Source organism: Rhodamnia argentea, chromosome 1 (genome assembly GCF_020921035.1).
Source record: "Rhodamnia argentea isolate NSW1041297 chromosome 1, ASM2092103v1, whole genome shotgun sequence".
In the NCBI taxonomy this organism is placed as follows: domain Eukaryota; kingdom Viridiplantae; phylum Streptophyta; class Magnoliopsida; order Myrtales; family Myrtaceae; genus Rhodamnia; species Rhodamnia argentea.
This window is the reverse complement of record NC_063150.1, coordinates 33,832,618-33,853,507: the sequence shown is the minus strand read 5'-3', so window position 1 is coordinate 33,853,507 and position 20,890 is coordinate 33,832,618. Positions and strand designations below refer to the sequence as shown.

Genomic DNA, 20,890 nt, shown 5'->3' with positions numbered 1-20,890 from the left:
GTGTGTTTTTGAAAATTGAAGATTTTAGATGTGTTAGGGCATAATTCGGCGGTGAGTCCGTGTTCAATGTCATGCGACGCAACTCGCCTTGGCTTTAGCTCAAATGCAATTATTTGTTTCTCTATTATTTATGTTATTCTTTGGAATTTCTTGTTTTCTATGTGAGAAAAGTTAGTTTAGGTTCTATTTGTTTTGTGAAAAATGATTGATTTTGAAAATATTTTTTAAAAGATAGTCACTTATATCGTCAACAAAAATGAATCGTTTGCATAAATGTTTAGACATAAATTGTTGTCAGTAATGAGAACTTTTTATTATCTAATTATTTTAAATAGTACATCTAATTATTATTAAGAAAAATAAATAAATTTCGTAAAACGGAGCTTTAGTATTTTCCCGATAAAGGTTATCATTGGGTCTGCCCAGACGGCTTTAGGGTTTAAATCTTTTGCTCAAGCCTGCCCATCGAAAACATTTTATACACAAGACTTGCGGGTTGGGCTTGGCTCGGGCACAACCGGGCCTGATTTTCTCATTTAATGCCCTTGCCGAGGTCTGTCCATGCCTGGTCGGACCTACTTATTAGCCAAAGCCCACCCATCTGGAAACTTTGCCCTGAGCTGGGATCGGGCTTGGGCTCAATTGGGCCGGGTTTTCTTATCAAACGTCCTGTCCAAACCCCACCAAAAGCCACCCGTGTCGCTGCCCGATTTATTAAAAAGCCTTGAGGATTTTGCTCTCGCCGTTGAGAATCGTTTGCTAACTTCGTGATCGGCCCCTGTTTGGCTCGTCTTAAAAAACGCTCGATACATGCAGCGACAAAGTTTGTCGTTGCGCCGACCATCATCGCCACTACCTGCCACTTGTACTTGCAACTCTCTCTCTCTCTCTCGTTTGTGAGCTACTAGATCATCACCACGTTGATCGCGCTGAGAAGAGCCAATTCATCGCTAATAATGATTGTAGCAAGATAAGGTCGATCTCTCTTCATCTTGAGCTTCAGCTTCATTACATTGCTAAAAAATCTAAAGTTCTACTCTTCCTTTTTTTCATTTTAATCGTCGAGGAAGCTTCGACTCACTCGGAACTTGCGGTTCTTGGTAGATGATATCATATACCAATTGAGTTCAATTATGTAAAATTTTTAAGTTGTTACGACTAACGAGAGAGGGAAAATGAGAGGAGCAATACTATTTCCACTCCTATTTTGGCTAAGACACTTCTTTTCCATTTAAATGATCGAAATACCCTTCTTTCTCTCATCAATTTATTGTTTATTTTTATATCAAGCTAACCAAATACTTACATTATTTCTATCATCTTTCTAGTTATTTTTATAATATACGTGCTTCGTTATACTCAACAAGACAACATTTTATCATGCATCATGCTATCACTTTGCCTAGTGAAAGTTGTTAAATCTAATTTATGGTTTCGTATTTTTAATCATAAAAGCAACATAGGATATTATAATTTCCTATATATGACGTCTTATGAGCACACAATTAACTACTTATTTTTTTATTAAATACTTTGCTACTATATTTCAAAGTGAAAGATTAAAATTCAATCTAATCATCTTGCCGATCGTAATAAAAAATGGAAAAAAAATTGAACAAAATATTGAAATGGCTAATTTGTTGGAAACCTAATCAAATGTCAAGTATGTTTAAGTTTAGAGCATATCGATCATATGAACAAAACATCGACACAAAAAGGAAAAAACAGTCTATTATTGATTATAATCAACCTTAGAGCAAGTAGATCAAAACTTTAAAATATGCTTAAAACTTTCTTCCGAAATAATTTAATGTTAGCTTGTGAAGAATCTATAACAAAATTCTCAATCTCCATCTTGCAATTCATATTAAAATTCGAAAAGCTCAATAGACAGCACAAAATAAAAAAGGCTTAACTTTAAAAATCCATAATTTTTTTAACGTAAACACCTACAAGGTCAAGATTGGCTAGACATATATGTTGAATTTTAATTTCCAACTTTGAAATAAAGTTTCACTCAAATAATTTGATAAAAAAATATGTAATTAATTGTGTGTTGGTGAGCCTTATAGCCATCATCAGTATAAAATTTTAATAATCTATGTAGGTTATATATGATTGAAAATATGAGATCATATATTAAAATTAACCACCTTCTCGAGGCAAAGTGATAAATTAATGCAAGATAAGATGAGATCTTGTTGAGTGTATTGGAGTATTTGTATTGTGAAATCGACAATAGAGACGATAGAAATAAAGACAGTATTGTCAAGTAGTTTAATAGAAAAAAGAAACAATTACTTGAGGAGAGTGAAAGATGATGGCATTTTGGTTGTTTAACTGCAATAAGAAGTGTTTTAGTTAAAATGGGAGTGAAAATAGTGCAGCAGTGTTCTTTTTTTTGGTTGGAGAGAGCGATGTTCATTAGATGGGACTTTTAGTCATTTGCATCCGTGTGGAATCTTTTCACGATCTTTTTCCCGGTAATAATTGGCATGATTTCAACTAAATGGAAAGCAAAAAACTTCTGTTTAGAAAAAAAGTTGAAACAAATAAATAAAAATGATAAGAGTCACTGGATTAATGTAAGCACAATGCACTGTTGACCCTGATTTTTTGCATTTCATGTGGGGCTCGAATGACGCAAGGACTGCACCGAACTCACATGAACAATGACGACTCTAGGGTATGGAAAGGTCGGGGGTCCATGTTTGATGCATTCTATTTATTAATTTGGTTTTAAAAAAAGTTTGAACTATACTACCATTAAATAGTTACATAACACGATATAGATTAAGCTTTACATTAAATAATTAGGCTTCATTCATATAAAGTTAAATAATCATGTCAATGGGGCGTTAAATGAGTTGGTTGAGCTTCCCGGGCCTTAGACAGTTAAACCGATAAGGTTTCGGGTTCGATTCCCAACAATCACTTCTTGGAGATTTATCCGGTTGCATTGGCATACCCCACCATCCCGAGGAATAGTTTATTGCACATAGGAAATCTGGGTTATAAAAAAAAATCAATAATCATTCACTTAGCAATTGTTACTTTTGTGATTTAATGATAAAAGAGCGAGGCTTTTTACTGAAAAGAATATGTTATTTTGTTAGAAAAATAGAAATTTTGGGAATGCACTTGTGTCTATCCAAGTGACTATTGAGTAAAGTGACCTACACTTACACAAAAAATTGGGAGCGAAGGCCCCGTGAGGTTTCTCGTCGCACGCAACCCTATGCATCTAATCATGATTGCTCGAAACACAATCATCCCAAAGTGCATTTTAATCTTTATAGCGCCATCGGTGACGTTGGGTGTGTTGAGGTCGCCTGGCAAAATTAAACCAAAGTAGGAACAATGACATAAATAATTTATGAATTTTAATCTAATGTGTAATGTTATCCTAAAGTTCGAGAACGATATTACATATTAAGCTAAAATTTAAGGATCACGTCGAATAAATCTTAAAATCCATGTATCACATTGAGCAAATTAAAAGTTTATGGACTAAATTAAATATGTATCAAGAGTTTAGGAATCACATTAAGTAAATTAAAAGTTTAGGGTCGATATTTCATGTCATGTTAAAGCTTAGGAACCACATTAAATAAATTAAATTTTAGTAATCATATTACATATTGGGCCAAAATTCAGGAACAATTTGTGTCATTTATCCAATTGAGGCACGAATCGGTATATAATGTGACCAACTTATTTTAATGAGAATATATCAATTATAATTAAATGAATTTTATCCCCAACTTCTATCTCTCTCTCTCATTTTCACCTTTTCTTGGGTTAAAAAAGTAAAGTAGTAGAGCTGGCATTGCATTTTGCATTGCAAATGTGAGATATTTTAAAGGGTGAACAATTCAACGGCTGGTCTAGATTCCACGTGAAATCAATCCGTTGAAATTAGTTCTCTAATTTTTTGAAGTTGAAAGTTATCATACATACCTCGAAACCAAGAATCTATCCCATTACAAGTGTTTCCAAAGTCATTTTTAGGGTCTACTTAGATTTTACATGTACTCTTAATTGAACAATTGTAATGAACCATCACCTTTAATGATCAATATTGGCTGTTACAATATTCTAACCGGACATATAAAGAATATGAAAAATTAACAAAATAAAAATTTCAGTCATGGACAGCGTAAAAAATAAAAGCTCAAACTACTGGTTTCAAATTACACAGTCAATATTGCAGGATCGTACCGGACAGAAAATAAAAAACACACAAAAACTTATCTTAGTCATGAATATCGCTAAAAATGACACCTGAAAGCTACTTGCCAAAATCATTTTCTTTCATGTTTGAAAGTTTCTGGAAACTACAATTTACATTGACGGATCTATTTTCGATTTTACTCTAAAATCATGCGCCCCTAGATATTCCTGAGCTTTTTTGGGATCTTCTTCTGAAAATCAAACCCTTTTCCCATCTCCTTTTCGGTTTCAAGTTTCAGATTCCGTTCTCACTGAAAAAGCAAATGCTTCCCACTGTTGCTTTCACCCGTGAGAGCGCACTCGTATCTAAAAGCTGCGACATTTCAGCTCGCCTCTGCTCTGACAGCTCTCTCTCCCCACCCCCGGCAGAGAATTCCTCGTGTCGCGACTCTTCTCTCTCTATCTCTAATGGCGACTCCACAACAACTGGTCGACTCGCTTCGATGGTACTCGTACGTGAATACCCTGCATTTCAATTTCCACCGTCTTTTGATGTTCGCATTTGCCATCGTCTCTCAGCTTCGCGTTTGCTGATTTTGCTTCGATGGCTTTCTATCTGTTTTTTCTTTTATTGGTATTTTTTCCTAATTTCGTAAAGGAAGGGAGATGGCTTATTCCTATTGCTCTTTTTCGTTATCTTTAGATCCACTGGTGCAATGCAGATCTTGTAGACTTGTGTTTGGTGGATTATTGATTTTGACTAGGATTTATTAGTTTATGTTTTTAAAATGCTCTCGCTGATGTGCATACCGCGTCCTTACTATGTTCCTCTGAATTTTATATTGGTAACACCGCGTCTGATTTTCTCTCTAGAAGGTAAAGCTTAGGGGCTGGTTAGGTGATTGGCTTGATCTCTGGTTTTATCTTCTTGTATTGGGTTTCTCTACACTTCAGACGCAATGAAGCGGAAAGCTTCTGCTAATGGAAATACTATCAATCAACTGATCGAGTAAGGTGGCAGTACCTAAGAGTTGTAGTGTTTTTTTTTTTTTATTGGGTTAATTTCTCATTCTTCAAGTAGCTTTTATAGTTTGAGCTGTTTCAGCAGTGCCTAAGTCTTTCCTTCTTTCTTCGGGTAAGGGCGAGACTCTTCTGGTTTCAAGCATCCTGCTTCTTGCATGAGTCTATATCCTTTTGGGTGTTTGCTGTTGAGCACATTTTGTGCTACTTCCTGGTTTTTATCCTATCTATGCTATGAATTGATATCCGGATATCCTGTGGATGTAGGAATGCTGCAATGGATGGTAATGTCAACTGAGGCTTGATCAGCATTTGCTGTTGAAAATGGTTCTCGGGTTGAGATCAAAGAGCCGAAAAAGCGTCGCGTTTCAAGTCGATTACCTTATCCACGTACAACAGATTAAGCCCTGGCCCCAATCTCTGAGATCAGCTCAATCTCTTTTGGTTCAATGGGAAAACAACGATAGTTCGGGATACTTCCCTTGCAGTGCCGAGGATGGAATGATCGTGATTGGCGAATCATTTAAGCTTTCTGTTACTTTGTGCAAGGAAACGTCCAAGAGAAGAAGCAGCAGTGATAGTTTCCAGAAGAACTGCTTGGAGTTCTCTTTATATGAGTCCCTAAAGAACAGGGCAGTGAAAGGTCAACTGCTGGGATCTGCTGTGATAAACCTTGCAGATTATGGGGTTATTCGAGAGACTGCAAATGCTAGCATTCCCGTGAGCTGTAAGAAAAGCTTGAAAAATGTGGCACAACCTATGCTTTACATTAGCATTCAGCCCTGTGATGTGGATAGCTCCAGCTCTTCACCAAAGAGCGGACTTTCGAAGGAAGTATCTCTTGAAAAGCCTGGAAGCGGATCTGTTTCGACTCAGGGCAATGATGAGGATGTTAAGATCTCATCCTTCACTGATGATGATTTAGATGGTGATGTTCCTGTACATTCATCGCTAATCACTTCCACCTCTCTTCCTGAAAATGTTGTCACCTTACTGTCTCAAGATGATAAGGTACCTTGAAATGATTTCAAGAGAACTCTTTTAGCTGGTTTTATTTTTCCTGATGATGGAGATTTGTCCTGCTAGTAGCCGGCTGGTCATCTCTTGGCCGTGGACTTCTTTTGATATCTTATTTAGTTTGTATACTCCAGTCAAGAAACTTTTCATCATTAGTTCTCGTTCAGGAAGGGGGCTGACATTGCCGGTAGACGTTGCTTCCATTAGAGACCAATGACCTCATACATTGCTTGAGAATTGGGATATCATGAACATATGGGCTTTGTTTTGTTTAACTATTACGATAGTCATTGGAATCTAGAAACCCCTTCCCAGTTTGGTAACCCAACCATGTGTGCAAACTCCTGAACTTGAAGTGTGACTCACCATCATAGCTTTCATGCTTGAATTACTAGATCTTGAAATTTCAAATTGAGGGGCTCGTTCGTTGTTGTTTTGCGAATTTTCCACCATGGTGGATAATATGCATACACATTTTTTGGTAGGAACCTTCAGATATTTCATACACTTTAGCCTCTCTCTCTCTCTCTTTTTTGTTTGTGTGTGTGTGTGTGTAAAGCATGTGAGGAGTTTGCTTCCTGAAGTAATCGTGGGCATAACAGATTCTTGCTAGCCGAGGATATTACATCACCGATAACGTAGTTTTCGCATCTTATAAATTCTTCATTTTGTTGTTGTTTTTGGTGCGCAGAGAGAACCAAAAACATCAGATAATGGCAAACAAGTTGCTAATCGAGAAGATGCTCTACTACTAGAAGTAGCAACTTCAAGCCAGGAAAAACATTTTGCGGCTGAAGCAAGTGAACGTGGAAAAGCCATCTTTTCTTCACCATCTACAGACTTACTTGACACCAGCAACTCTGCTCAAGGTTCGCTTCTTTTCTCACATTTCTTAAGAAAGGCTAATCTCATACATGGAAGCTATCCACTATCTTCAAATATTAATTCTCATTTACAGGTCTCCAAGATATGAGAGAGTTGCACATCGAGGAAACCACAAGTTTGCCGAAACCAAGAGCTTATAAGCTCTGTCAGAGAATTCCCGATGAAAGCAATGGGATTAGAGAGGGCTCTCGAGCAGAAAGCGAAGGTGATGTTTTTGGAAGCTTTTCCAATGGGTCATCGTCTAATGCTCCAAATTCCAAGGGGAATAATAACACAGAGTTTTTAAGAAGCACCCTCTCTCGAGATCATGAAAGCAATTGGAGTTCAAATAAAGATGGCCTGTCTCCACCCCTACATGTGCTGTTAGGTTCCTTGACAGTAAAAGATGAGAATGAACAGAAAGAAAATGGCCTAGCGGAGCATACACTGAAAAAGAAGAAACATTTTCGAGATGTAGCTTCAGGTTTTCTAAAGCGTGACACCAGAAAAGAGGTTGCCTTCTTGAGAGATGCTGCAGATGAGATTGGCGACTTTGTTGATAGCAATGAACTAAAACATGAAAAAGATGTGAACCTGTTATCTAATCCATCTGATAACTTTAAACTGCCTGTTAAGAGCGCAGTTGCAAAAGAGGTAAAATGGATTCACCCACACAAAGATGACGACGAAAGTGCTACTTTTTCTGCAATAAATGATAAGAAGAAATTGGCAAACTTTTCTGCCAATGAAGCCAAGTTGGAAAACAGAATTGCTATGCTTGAGGAAGAGTTGAGGGAAGCTGCTGCTATTGAGGCTAGCCTTTATTCGGTTATTGCTGAGCATGGAAGCTCCTCAAACAAGGTCCATTCTCCAGCTCGGCGACTTTCTAGATTCTACTTCCACGCTTGCAAATTAAATTCTCCATCTAAGCGGGAGAGTGCAGCCAGAGCGGTTGTTTCTGGACTAGTTTTGGTCTCTAAGGCATGTGGAAATGATGTGCCGAGGTACTTTCGAACCTCAACAGTAAAAGTAATGATGGAACAATTTGACTTTGCAGATTTTGGCAGATATTCTTGCCATGCTATTGTGAATTCAACTATTGTCAGTTAAAAGGAATAGTAAACGAACCATGGGAGCTTGACTCCTCAGTATCAATAGTCGATAAGTCGTGTGAGATTCATGTCAAGTGATTACTTCAGCAGGAGAATTTCTTCTACCATTATCTTGCAGAAGCTGCAGGATATACTGGGTTGCGTAAAAGAGGATGTGATAATGTCACTAACTGTACTCTACAAGAAAAGTGTAATCATATTTACTCAAGAAAACCAGACTCCCATCCAGTGAATTGCTGAATTTTCCACAATTTGTCTTCTTTTCCAGGTAATGATTGTCATTTAGTTGTCTTTTGTTGCAGGTTAACTTTCTGGTTGTCCAATGCAATAATGTTGAGAGCAATCATCACTCTTGCTGCGGGCAAACTGCTTGGTGAAGAATGTGGACGCAATAATGTAAATAAGGAAACATCGGTTGGTTCTTCTGTTCATGGGATAGACAGATACGATGTGTCAGAACATGCTGATGTATGGGAGAATCCATTGGCCTTTACAGTTGCACTGGAAGGGGTTGAAAACTGGATATTTTTGCGAATAGTTGAATCTGTGTGGTGGCAGGTGAAAATATTTTTGACAGTTATGCTGCAGTAGCTGCTTTTAATACCTTGATGGAGTTTCCATGTTTTTCTGTCATTGCTTAAAGATTTCCTACTTCTACAACAGACTGTGACTCCACACATGCAGCCTTCTGCTGCCAAAGGTTCAAACTCGAAGAAAATTCATGGAAACTTTTCTGTTGATCTCTGGAAGAAGGCTTTCAAGGATGCCCGTGAAAGGCTTTGTCCCATTCGTGCTGGAGGTCACGAATGTGGATGCTTGCCTCTACTGGCCAGATTGGTAATGAATCCACTCCTCATTGTCTCTTGATATGCATTGGGTAATTTAGTCCGGTGAATTGTATCTGTTTTGAAAGCTGTGCATAGAGCAACTTGCTAAAAGCATAAATGCTTACCAGTAAACCTGGGGCCAGATAGTATTTATTCATGTAATTTTCAGTTTATCTTTTGTAATTGTATTATGCTTTTGTGAAATCTGTTACCAGATGCTTGTCTTCCCTGTATATCTTTGACCGGGAATATTAAACCATAAACTAATAACAAAGTGCTTTGTATTTTATTTACAGGTAATGGAGCAGTTGGTAGGTAGACTAGATGTTGCCATGTTCAACGCCATACTGCGTGGATCAGATGATGAGATGCCAACAGATCCTGTTTCTGACCCCATCAGTGATTCAAAGGTGCTACCTATTCCAGCTGGAAAATCTGGATTTAGGCCTGCTATACAACTGAAAAATGCAGTAAGCAGTTGTTTTCTCTTCCCTTTACCGTTTTCATCCTTATTTATCACTCGTCAAGTACTTTCTCACAAACTTCGAGCAATGAAAATAACTCTTCTCCAGAAAGTTCAATCTCCTGATTCCAGAACATGTAATGCTTTTATCTGAGAGTTTATGTCTCATTAGGGGACACACAATCCTAACTAGTTGTCAGTAGCTGAGATGGAACAAGCTTATAAAGGCGATGAAAAGGATACTGGACTATTTGGATCACTAGGCATGAATTCATGTGATTGTTTTGAAAGTTTTAAGGCACTATTCTAATTCTTTCGTAACTTCCTATACACTGACAAGAGAATTACATTTCTGACATGAGGTATATTTTTTATTGGTTCGTGTCACTAGATTGGGAACTGGTCCAGATGGCTGGCTGACTTATTTGACATTGATGAGGATGACTCTCCTGAAGATAGGAACAAAACTGACGGTATCAAGAAACAGGAAGGCGGTACATCTTTCAAAGCTTTTCCTCTCCTTAATGCCTTGAGTGATCTGATGAAGCTTCCCTTGGACATGCTGGCTGATAGAAGTGCAAGAAAAGAGGTATTGCTCTCAGACTTCTATCTCTCTCTGCTTGTCTGTATGTCTGCTCCTGTGTTATTAATATCACCAACATCCTGTTTGCTTTTTGAAGTATTGCCCTGTATTCGGCGTGCCATTGATTGTGAGGATTCTCAACAATTTTGTTCCTGATGAGTACTCTCCAGATCCTGTGCCGGAGGCACTTATTGAGACCCTGGACTCCGAGGTTGGTTCATGCAAGAAGTCACTTATGGAATAATACTACTGCTTCGTATTTTTTTTTCGGTTGAGTTCTTATCCAGTCAGTATGCTGCAATAATTTGTTCGTACTTAACATTTGATCAAACAGCAGATGAAGCTTTTTTCCATCTTTTTCCAGGATCACCTTGATGAAGACGAACAGTTGATAACAAGTATTCCACACATCGCATCACCGATTGCATATACACCACCTCCAGCATCTTCACTCGGCTCCGTCATCGGAGAGATGGGAAATCAAACCTTGTCGAGGACAGGGTCATCGGTCCTTAGAAAATCCTATACCAGCGACGACGAGCTCGACGAATTGGACTCTCCGATAGGTTCAATCATCCACGATGGTGGTCGAGTTTCGCCCTCTTCAACGCTGCCAAACTGGATGCTCGAAAGGAGGAAGATTGTCAGATATCGACTCCTCAAGGAAGTGTGGCAAGATGGTGAATAGTTCATCCTATCCTATGCCTTGCTCTCACAGTTTTTCGTTCTTCGCATTCATATGCTTCCCCTGTAATTAATCCGGTCAGCTTAATATATGCATTTTTATATAGAAAGTTTCAAGAAAGTACCCCTATAGCAAGTACTAAGATTTTCCGTATGAAGAATAGACTCAGGAAACGAAATCTAATTTTATTTGATAAGAGGCAATTACTCGTGTATTTGGTGAAACTACGATCTTCAACCGCGCCTTTCTATCAGAGGGGCGTTTCATCTTTGACCGTACTGAACGGTTATTACAAATGAGCTGGCCGGGAAATTTCGTCACGCCACGACTATGATCGATTCGGGTTCACCGAACTTGGGTCCAAGAAGAATTTCCCTGCTTGTTATTGGTACTTTTGACTTTGCCGAAAGTTTTCTGTCAGGAATCATTTTTCTATGTTTGGATCGATTAGGAAAAGACGGAAAAGGATTCATTCATAATTAACGAAAAACATGTGCTTAAGCTCGGAAGGACTTCATCATTTAGAATTCGGGATTTATTTTTCAAAATACGATTGGACCCTAGTGCTCAGGCCTGGGTAACTCAAGCTGAGCCGAGGATCACGATGCCCGAGCCCAAGTCCCGCGAGGCATGTCTTGAACCCGTGGCGGCGAGGCCCAGTGCCTCAGTATCGAGGCCTAGGTCCCCTAAGGCCGAGATCAAAATCAACACTTGTGCCTGAGTACCTAGCGGCCGGCCTAGGACCCGCCACAGTCGGGGCCATTCTTGAGTGGCCGTGCTCTACTGCCCGGGGTCTTAGCTGTGGGTGTTAAGGTCCCGATTAAGATATGCAGCACTTTTCTTTGTGATATGTCGTTATTGATAAGAAATATTTATCAACTCATGTCAAAACAAAATGCCAAAAAGGAAAAGGAAGAAAAATGAAGAAATCGCAAAAAGAAAAAAAGAAAGAAAGTGAACTATATACAATGGGAACCTCATCATATGGAGGTCTCCTTTTAACTACTCTATGACGGGAGAAGAGCAAGTGAAGGGGAAATTATAATCATTTTAGTGAGTGCTACGTAAATAGCATGCTAGACTTTCCCACACAAAATCGATGGCACAAAAAAGGTCGAACCCGGATAACGGAGGAAAGCTACTGAGACAAGGGGGATTTACCTTTAACTTCATGCTTTGATTTTACTGCCCAAAATATATTGCATTTACGTACGTTTTTCCTTAACAAATATCGAAGGGGGGCCCTTTTTCCACTCTTCACATGGCTCAAACCCTCCCTTTATGATGTACTAACTATATTACCCCTCGATTTTCCCCCTTTGAATGCTTGTGTCATCCGACCCAAAAAAAAAAAAAAATGCTTGTATCCCACGGAGTCAAATGTGAGACCCATTTGAGGTCTTTTTTTTTTTTTTTTAAATTGTTTCTTATTTTTCCACTTTCCTCCTTGTTCCCGCTTGTATAGAAGCGTATCACTACCGCTTCTTCATCTTCCTCCTCGGAGCTTCCTCGAGATGGATGGCTTAATCTCGTCCCTCAACTTCTCGCCTAGACGGTCCACGACATCCCCTTTTGCCTTCCGCTGCTCCTCGAACGTTGCATTGAACATCTAGAGACATGCCCCTGCTACCTCCGGCAATCATCCCTTGGCTGCCACCTCTAGTAGGGACGAGAGGACTTTGTTCTACACCGCAATCGCATAACTCGCAACGTATTACCTCATTTTCTTCGAGTGCCTCGCGACCTGCTTGTCCTCGAGCCGGTTTTAAGGTTCATGTAGTTCAAATTATTCTCGTGGCATAGGTAGGAGAGTGAGACACTTCCTTGTAGAGCTCTGCCTTGGTGTTGAGCCTCCATAGCACGGCAAGGATTAACTATGCTAATCAGACCGAGACCAAATGCATCGGGAGATCGCTGGAGTTCAGGCTTTCAAAGAACAATTTCAGAAGATTTAGATTTCCCGATTGCGGATGATTTATCAAGACGTGAGAGAGAGTCGCGTTGCAACTAGTGGGGGGAATCTGAATTCCATCACCATTCGAGTCAGCGAGTGGATTTTGCCACATTCAGCAAGAATTTTGGAAGAGCCCTCTTGAAATTGTGACTTGTTGGTTCGAGAGAATCATTACGAGATTTACCAATGAAGAGAGGGCTTTTAATTCTCTCCGGCGATCCTTTGATTATCATAATGATTTTCATGAATCGAAAAAAATTGACCAAGGTGCTCGAGCTCACAAACAACACGATTAGAGATTGGAACGTGAAGAGGACAACCCCGATGCATTTGCAATTGGACATATGGGATGATAAGGAGCTTGAAACTCTGTCAATAAACCTTCATTGGAGGCGAGACAGCATCCTAAGTCAACAAAATACCAAGAAGGAAAAGTAAAGTGGAAGAGAAAGGAGAAATAAATAAATAAACCCGAATGGGCCTCACATTTGATTATTTCTGGGTACAACATTGTAAAGGTGAAAAGGGCCAATGGAGTCACTGCACTACAAAGGGGAGTGTTTAAGCCAAATAAGAAGTAATAAAAGCGCGACCCATATCAAAATGCTAGGTTTCATGTTTTTCTTAAGATAAATCTATGCAATGGAGTCAATTCAATTTAAAATGTATGTCCAACTCGGCATATTGTTTATTATTGAGATATACTGTTTTATGTGCTCAAAATATATTGTATCTATTTACGTTTTTTATTAACAAATAATAAAATGCTAGGTTTCATATTTTTATTAAATCAATCCAATTTACAATGTATGTCAAACTCAGTATACTATTTATTATTGAGACATATTGTTTTAGATGCTCAAAATATTTTGTATCCCTGATGGCTCCGCCTTCAACGATAGCAACAACAATATTGTATCAATATTTGACATACATTCTAAATTGTATTTTGTATCCCTGATGACTCCGCCTTCAACGATAGCAACAACAACATTGTATCAATATTTGACATACATTCTAAATTGTATTTTGTATCCCCGATGACTCCACCTTCAACGATAGCAACAACAACAATCCCTCTACAACTACTTCCAAACCCTTAGAGTTGGTGTACCAACAATAGTTCATCATTCACAACAACCCCGTCATGTGTGGCTCCATCTACATCCCAGCAACATAACCTTGGCAACTACTTTACTGCCTCCAATCTTCAGCAGCTAATGTAGCAACTCGAAAAGAACGGTCCCAATCATTACGGTACGCCCTCACGTCGATGTTCGCAATTAATGGGCTTCCAGTCAGATCATTGAGGAATTGCTCGCCTTAGATAATTCGTTGAGCGCTGTTTGTAAGGACATGTTTGAGTTTCGTCAGGAGACAAAACAATTGCCTTGTAAGCATGTATACCTTTCTGGTTGCATTTTGCCCTTGTTTGGAATTGCACGATTCCTGCCCTGTTTGTTGATCTTGATTATGAGCAAAGGAATAGGGGTTCTAGCAAGTTGGATGAGGACTAGACTTAGGCTTCCTTTGGATTGGAACTTGTAGTTATTGACTTAACAAAAAATAAAATAAAATAAACAACCCATTACTATAGATTGGATCAAATTGAACCTTACTAATAGGTAGAGAGATCAGATCATATTGAACCTTACTAATAGATAGAGAGATTTGATTAAATTGAACCTTACTAATTGGTGGAGATTCCTCTTTAATCAATAGGGTTTTAACATTTTTTTAATTTTCTTTTTATTTGAGCTGAATTAGAAATTGCTCGAATTGTATGATGTATTTAGAGAGAGACTCTAAGAGAGATCAACAGTTAACTGTAATTTATAGTTATTGACCAGCAAAAATAAAAATAAAGAACTCATCCTTACAAATTAGATGAAATTGAACCTTACTAATTGGTGGACATTTTTTGTTTAATCAATGAATTTTGACATTTTTTTATTATTATTAGTTGAGGCGAATTTCAAATTGTTCGAATTCTATAATCATTCATTATTGACATTAGTAAACGACCCAAATCGATTTGATTATAATTCAATTCGTGCTTTCTAAGTGTTGAATGGATGCAAATGAGAGAGAGCACTCCCTTATTTATATAAGAGGACCTCTCATTACAACCGTTAATCTTTTATAAATCTAACAGTCAAGATTGCATCTCTCCATTCACCAACTACTGATATTTAATACAAGATGCTCTAGAACACAATACATTTACCGTTTCGCCCGTCCCTAAGGATATTCTAGAAGACTCAAAAAACACTCTAGGAAACTGGCTTGGTCTTCTTGGATCGTACATGGTCCTTTGTATGGGAAACCTTGCAACCGTGACATTATTCCACCCATCCAAGCAATGTCCTCGGCACCCTCGGCTCAATGTGTTTCGCTTACATCCCTCTCTTGGATCATCGGTTTCTTTGGGCGTTGGCAATTCTTCCATCTCCAATGTCACTTCGTCTTTGGCTTCTCTGCTTGTTGGCTACACGGCTTTTGAATCACAATTCGTTCCAAGAAGAACTCCTACTTCGGTTCGGCTACCCCATGTTGTCCGGCAAGTTCTCCACTTCTGAAAAGAGTACATGAGCCAGCATCTCATGTTGATTTGGTGTAGGAAGATCCGACTCTACCTTTGGCTTTCCCAAAGGTTGTGGCTTAGACTCGATTGTGAGCTCCTTAGCTCTCGGCCCCTCATCCACGAGTCGGATCGTGGAGGTGCTCTTTGTCTTCGTCAACCAAAGATCATGGGTACCATTGATGGGCATTGCAAGTCGATGATGATAATCAATTTTGCTCTCATGTTTGTCATGGCCATTGCACTATGAAAGAAGTCAAAACCCAAGATAAGATCGTACTCATCGAGCAGAATTACCTCAAAAGTGAGCCTGCCCTTCCATCCACTGACGTGTAGTTACGCATTGTGAGCAACGGCAACGGCAGGTTCATCATCTAAGTTGACTGCCTTGAACCGACGTTCGCTTTCTTCCACACGAAGTCCCAACCACTTTACCGCCTTGCTCGACATAGAACATGCTTGACGCTCCCATATCAGCCATGGCATAGAGTGTTGCCTTATGCATCTTGACTTTCACAAATGGCAATCTTGTAGGCTTCTTGGGTGGTGCTTGGGTCTTCACAAAATTGACAGAGTTGAGACCCTTTACGGTTCCGAGTGGCACTTCCCTCTTTGCTTGCTTCGGCTCTTCCTCCTCTAAGGCAAGCAATGTGTTGATCTTGTTCTTTCTTTGGACACTCTTGGTCAAATGGGGCCGTCGCAAATGAAACATGGAGATGGCGGTGGCTTCTTACACCTTTCTTTGTTTAACTGTCCTTGGGGTCGATTCTACCTCGGGTTAGATTGTTTGCAAGACCTTCTCTCCATGATTTTTCCCATCGATCTTTTTGATTACGAGTAGCTTCGCCTTCCTCTTTCTCGTCGTGGTGGCAATCCATTCTCCACACATTACCTCGAGCTCGCTATGCGGCCGGCGTGGTCGAGCCTCACCCGAATTTGGAGAGGCTCGACCTCGTGTGGCCTGTCGCTTGTTGTTGCCGAGGTCTGGCAACTAGCGGAGTAAGGAGGGAAAATAAAAGATAAAATAAATTATAATAAAATAAAATAACAAAATAAATTGAAAAGTTTGAATTTTTTTGGGTTGAGATAAAGTTATGAGATAATATCACCGAATAAAGAAAAACTAATCCTTTTCCTGAAAAATGATTTCTCAGAAAGCGTTTTCCTTTATCATAATTTTGTTTCCAAACAAACGCACCCTAATAAAAATTGTGACTGCATTGTTTTCAAAATTAAGGAAGTGTATATACAGCTTAAAAGTAAATTATGCTTCTACCCAGAATGAGAATTTGTAGAAATTGGTGTTTTTTTTTTATTATTTCGTTTCGTGGTTACTATGGGTAATCAGTTCGATTGTGGTTAATACCTAAAACCTACCCTATTATGGTCGAGTTCCATTTTTTGGAACTAGAAACCACTGTTGACCCAATAACTAGCACGGGCTTTTTTTTCCTTGTTTTAGTGTTATTTAATGATATATACAATATGTATGTTAATTCTTCTGTTTGAGGATAATATAATTTTTTTTCATTTTCAATGTATATTTTCTATTTAAAAAAAAAAAACTTACTTAATTTTGGTGATTTAGTTCCATGTTCAACCTTGAGACAGGCATTCCAAATTGCCCGAGTAAAACGGATAAGTTCAAGATATAGAGCTGGAAGCCGAATAGTTCAAGGTTGGCTCTCGATTTCGGGAATCGGGAATTGGACTGGCCCTGTTGTGAATAAATCCGGTAGCTCACTCTTCCCAATGGTTAGAGAAGTTAGAACACTTAATTCTTATTTATGTTTGAGAACACAATTTAAAAATGGAAAACGAAATTGAAACCGGAGTAAAATCAAATTAGACCAGAGAAGTTGGCTGAGTTTCTAGAAAAAAAGAAGAAGAAAAAGTTGGTTGAGCTTGGGCTTAATTAAACTCAAAATAGTATATGCATGGAGCAAAGGAGATCGCCTGATCTTGCTTTCCACAAGAACTTAATCAACAAAATATGAGAATTACGTGCATGCTTGTATCACCTTCCCAAGTTAAATTGCAACTTCAAGTGGCCCTATGTCCTGAACTGGACAATTTCTACTGTGAGATGTACGAGGAACACAGAAGCTAAAGCACAACGGCAACTTTCATGTCGGAAGTGGGATCACGCTGGAACACTTGCTCATGTAGCTACTGCTGTTGCAATGTCTAGGAACTTCTGTTATGATGCAGAGAAAAGATCGGAAACGGGGCTTATTAGTATGCCATCCTCAAGAAAACCCTCTTTCCCGATCGCAAAATAAACCGAAAGGTTTTACAAGGATGACTGAGGAAAAAATGCAAGCAAGATCAGGCGATCTCCTTCAGCTTCTAATACATATACACCGCGAATCCCTTGAAGCCCCGACAAATCACGCTCTCCGTTTGCTCTTGCCAAAAATGGCTTCCCTCATCACGAGCTTGATTCCCCTCACCCATAACCGAGCCATTTCATTGTGTCCCTCGCAAACAAAGTGGATTTCTTTGTTCTTGGTCGTCATGACATTGCACATCCCCCGGTTCATCGGTGTCGAGCTTCCGCTGCCTAGGCCCCACCTCGGCCCGCTTGCATGTCACTTCCAATATCGTTTTGTCTCGATAGTGTGAGTGCGGTTTCATATTTCTCATTCCCTTGGCAAATGTTCAAACTTGAGGAACATCCATGGAAACTTTTCTGTTGATGTCAAGAAGATGGCTTTCAAGGATGCCCGTGAAAGGCTTTGTCCCATTGTAATGAATCCACTCCTTATTCTCTCTTGATATGCATTGGGCAATTGAGCCCGGTGCATTGTATGCGTTTGTGAAAGCTGTGCATAGAGCAACTTCCTAGAAGCGTAAACGCTTACCAGTGACCTGGGACCAGATAGTATTTGTTCATGTTGTTAATCAGTCTATTTTTTTTTTAATCATATTATGCTTTTGTGAAATATGTCACCAGATGCTTGTCTTCCGTGGACATCTTTTACTGGTAAAATGGAGCCATAGACTGATAACAAGTGCTTTGTATTCTATTTACAGGTAATGGAGCAGTTGGTGGGTAGACTGGATGTTGCCATCTTCAACGCCATACTACGTGGTAGGGATGTTCGGTTTTCTTGAAAAACCGAACCGAACCGAACCGAACCATTAGGGTGTAAGCTTAAACCGAACCAAATCTTATCCTGAAGTGAATATGAACCAAACAAAAATTAAATAAATAATTGCCTCTTAACAAGTGCGTGGATCAGACGACGAGATGCCAATGGATCTTTCTGACCACATCCGAGGGTGCTACATGTTCCAGCCAGAAAATCTGGTTGTAGCACTGCCATACAACTGAAAAATGCGGTGAGCAGCTGCCTTTCTTTTTTCTTTACCCTTTTCATCCTTACCTTATCACTCGTCAATGGAACTTCCGCGCAAACTTCTCGAGCAATGACAATAATTCTTCACCAGAAAGTTCAATCTCCTGATTCCAGAGCATGTAATGCTTTTACCTGAGAGCTTGCGAGATGGCTCATTAGGGGACACGTAATTCTAACTGATAGTCAGCAGCTGAGTTTTGCCCTGCCTTTGGTGTGCCATTGATCAAGAGTGTTCTCGACAATTTTGTGCCAGATGAATACTCTCCAAATCCTGTGCCAGAGGCACTCATATTGATACCCTTGACTCCGAGGTTAGCTCATTCAAGTAGTCGCTCGGGGTAAATACTGCTGCGTCGTGTATTCATTTTCCGTCGAGTCCTCATCCAGTTGAAATGCTGCAATAATTTGTACGTATTTATCATTTGACTGGAAGACGAAGCTTCTTTCATCTTTATCCAGGATCACCTTGATGAAGACGAACAGTTGATAACAAGTATCCCACACATTGCATCCTCAACAGCATATGCACCACCTCCAGCATCTTCACTGGGCACCACCATCCGAGAGATGGGAAATCAAACCTTGCCGAGGACAGGGTCATCGGTCCTTAGAAAACCTTATACCAGCCACGATGAGCTCCGCGAATTGGACTCTCCGGTAGGTTCAATCATCCACGATGGCGGCTGAGTTTTGCCCACTTCACGGCTGCCAAACTGGATGCTCTGAAAGAAAGAGTGGCAGGAAGGTTGACAGATATCGACTCCTCAAGGTAGTGTGGAGCGATGGTGAATAGTCCCTAGGCCTTGCTCCCACAGTTTTTTGTTCTTCCCAGTTATATACTACCCCTGTAATTAATCAGGTCAGCTTAATATATGCATTTTATTTATGAAGTTTCAACATAGTATCCCTATTATAGCAAGTACTAAGTTTTGCCGAATGAAGAATCTGACCCTGGAAACGAGATATAGTTTCATTTGAAAAGAGGCAATTATTCACGCATTTAGTGAATATGCGATCTTTTTTTTTTTTTTTTTGTGCAAATAATATGCGATCTTCAAACGCCCCATTTCTATGGGCCTTTCATCTTTGACTTGTCTGAACGGTTAGTACAAAACTACAAATGAACTGGCCAGGAAATTCCGTAACCCCATGGCTGTGATGGTTTCGGGTTCAAGAAGAATTTGCCTGATTGTTGTTGGTACTTTTGACTTTGCTGAAAGTCTTCTGTCGGGAATTATTTCAGTTACTTTGACTAAGTTTTTTTTTTTTGTCGGAATTGTTTTTCTACGTTTGGCCAGATTGTTCAAGGGAAAGCGAAAAATTCTCCAATAACTAACTAAAAACATGGCCTTAAATTCAGAGGAATGACTCCATGGTTTCAAAATTATTTTTTTAAAGAAAGACTAGGCCCTAGTGCTTAGGGGTGTCAATGGGTTGGGTCGGATCGGGTCTCGGCCCGGCCCAAGCCGGCCCGAAACATAACAGTACCAAGCTCGACCCGGGCCGGATTATGGTCTGATTCTTTTTTTTCTTCTTTTTTTGGAATCAAAATCAATTAACAAACCCATCAAATAAAAGAATATGAAAATAAAAAATAAAAATAAATTAAATTAAAAAGAAAACATTTGTGTTAAAAAAAGTCAGGCGGAGGACCGGCCTAGCCTGAAAAGGCCCAAAAATTAAGTGAATTTTTGGGCGAGGCCGACCCGTCTGGCGCGGGCTTTTTTGACACCATGCTAGTGCTTAGGCCTAGGGGACCTATGCTAAGCCACGGGCTGAACCCCTAATGGCGAGGACCAGGACCTCGGTGCCAGGACCTGGGTCCCCCGAGGCTGAGATCAGGACCTCAACGTTAGTGCTCGAGTTCCCAACGGTTGGGCCCCGGACCCGAACAACTGGGGCCGATCTCGTGGGGCCATGCCCAACTGCCGAGTTCTTGGCTGCAGGTGTTGAGGTCCCCGATTGTGCTATGCAACACTTCTCTTCGTGATATCTTGTTATTCATAAGAAATATTTATCAACTCTTGAATAGACATTGAAAACCAAAAATAACAAGGAAGAAATCGCAGAAAAAAAAAGTGAAATATATAGAATTGGAAGGTGATCATACAGACGTCTCCGTTTTAACTCCTCTCTGAATAGAGAGGAGCAAATAGAGGAGAAAAAGAAATCATTTTAGTGAATGCTACATATTGCTTGGCTTTTCCACACAAAATTGAGGGCGAGTAAGTCGGACCAACCAAATTATG

At 39.6% G+C, this 20,890-nt stretch overlaps 1 protein-coding gene across 4 annotated transcripts; it reads left to right on the top strand.

Annotated features, from left to right (window-relative positions):
- The first annotated feature begins 4,420 nt into the window (after positions 1 to 4,420).
- Positions 4,421 to 19,458, top strand: LOC115738907. Of its 4 annotated transcripts, XM_030671705.2 has the most exons (12): positions 4,421 to 4,685; positions 5,050 to 5,187; positions 5,461 to 6,204; positions 6,902 to 7,079; positions 7,169 to 8,078; positions 8,489 to 8,744; positions 8,850 to 9,023; positions 9,310 to 9,483; positions 9,868 to 10,065; positions 10,157 to 10,270; positions 10,424 to 10,692; positions 19,371 to 19,451. In XM_030671705.2, exons 3-12 carry the CDS (start codon positions 5,518 to 5,520, stop codon positions 19,432 to 19,434), a joined length of 3,024 nt encoding a protein of 1,007 aa, XP_030527565.1. In that variant the 5' UTR covers positions 4,421 to 4,685; positions 5,050 to 5,187; positions 5,461 to 5,517; the 3' UTR covers positions 19,435 to 19,451. The 4 variants fall into 4 exon arrangements, with proteins under 4 accessions (XP_030527565.1, XP_030527566.1, XP_048127987.1 ...); XM_030671706.2 differs by lacking the exon at positions 5,050 to 5,187; XM_048272030.1 differs by lacking the exon at positions 4,421 to 4,685 and having other exon boundaries at positions 4,698 to 5,187; positions 19,371 to 19,458.
- Positions 19,459 to 20,890: the final 1,432 nt, after the last annotated feature.

Excerpts from the sequence above, each read along its gene's own strand:
- LOC115738907 (XM_048272030.1), top strand. The coding sequence starts at position 5,518 with ATGGTTCTCGGGTTGAGATCAAAGAGCCGAAAAAGCGTCGCGTTTCAA. Across the intron at positions 7,080-7,168 it reads CACCAGCAACTCTGCTCAAG|GTCTCCAAGATATGAGAGAG; the intron begins GTTCGCTTCTTT and ends TCTCATTTACAG. Across the intron at positions 10,066-10,156 it reads ATAGAAGTGCAAGAAAAGAG|TATTGCCCTGTATTCGGCGT; the intron begins GTATTGCTCTCA and ends TGCTTTTTGAAG.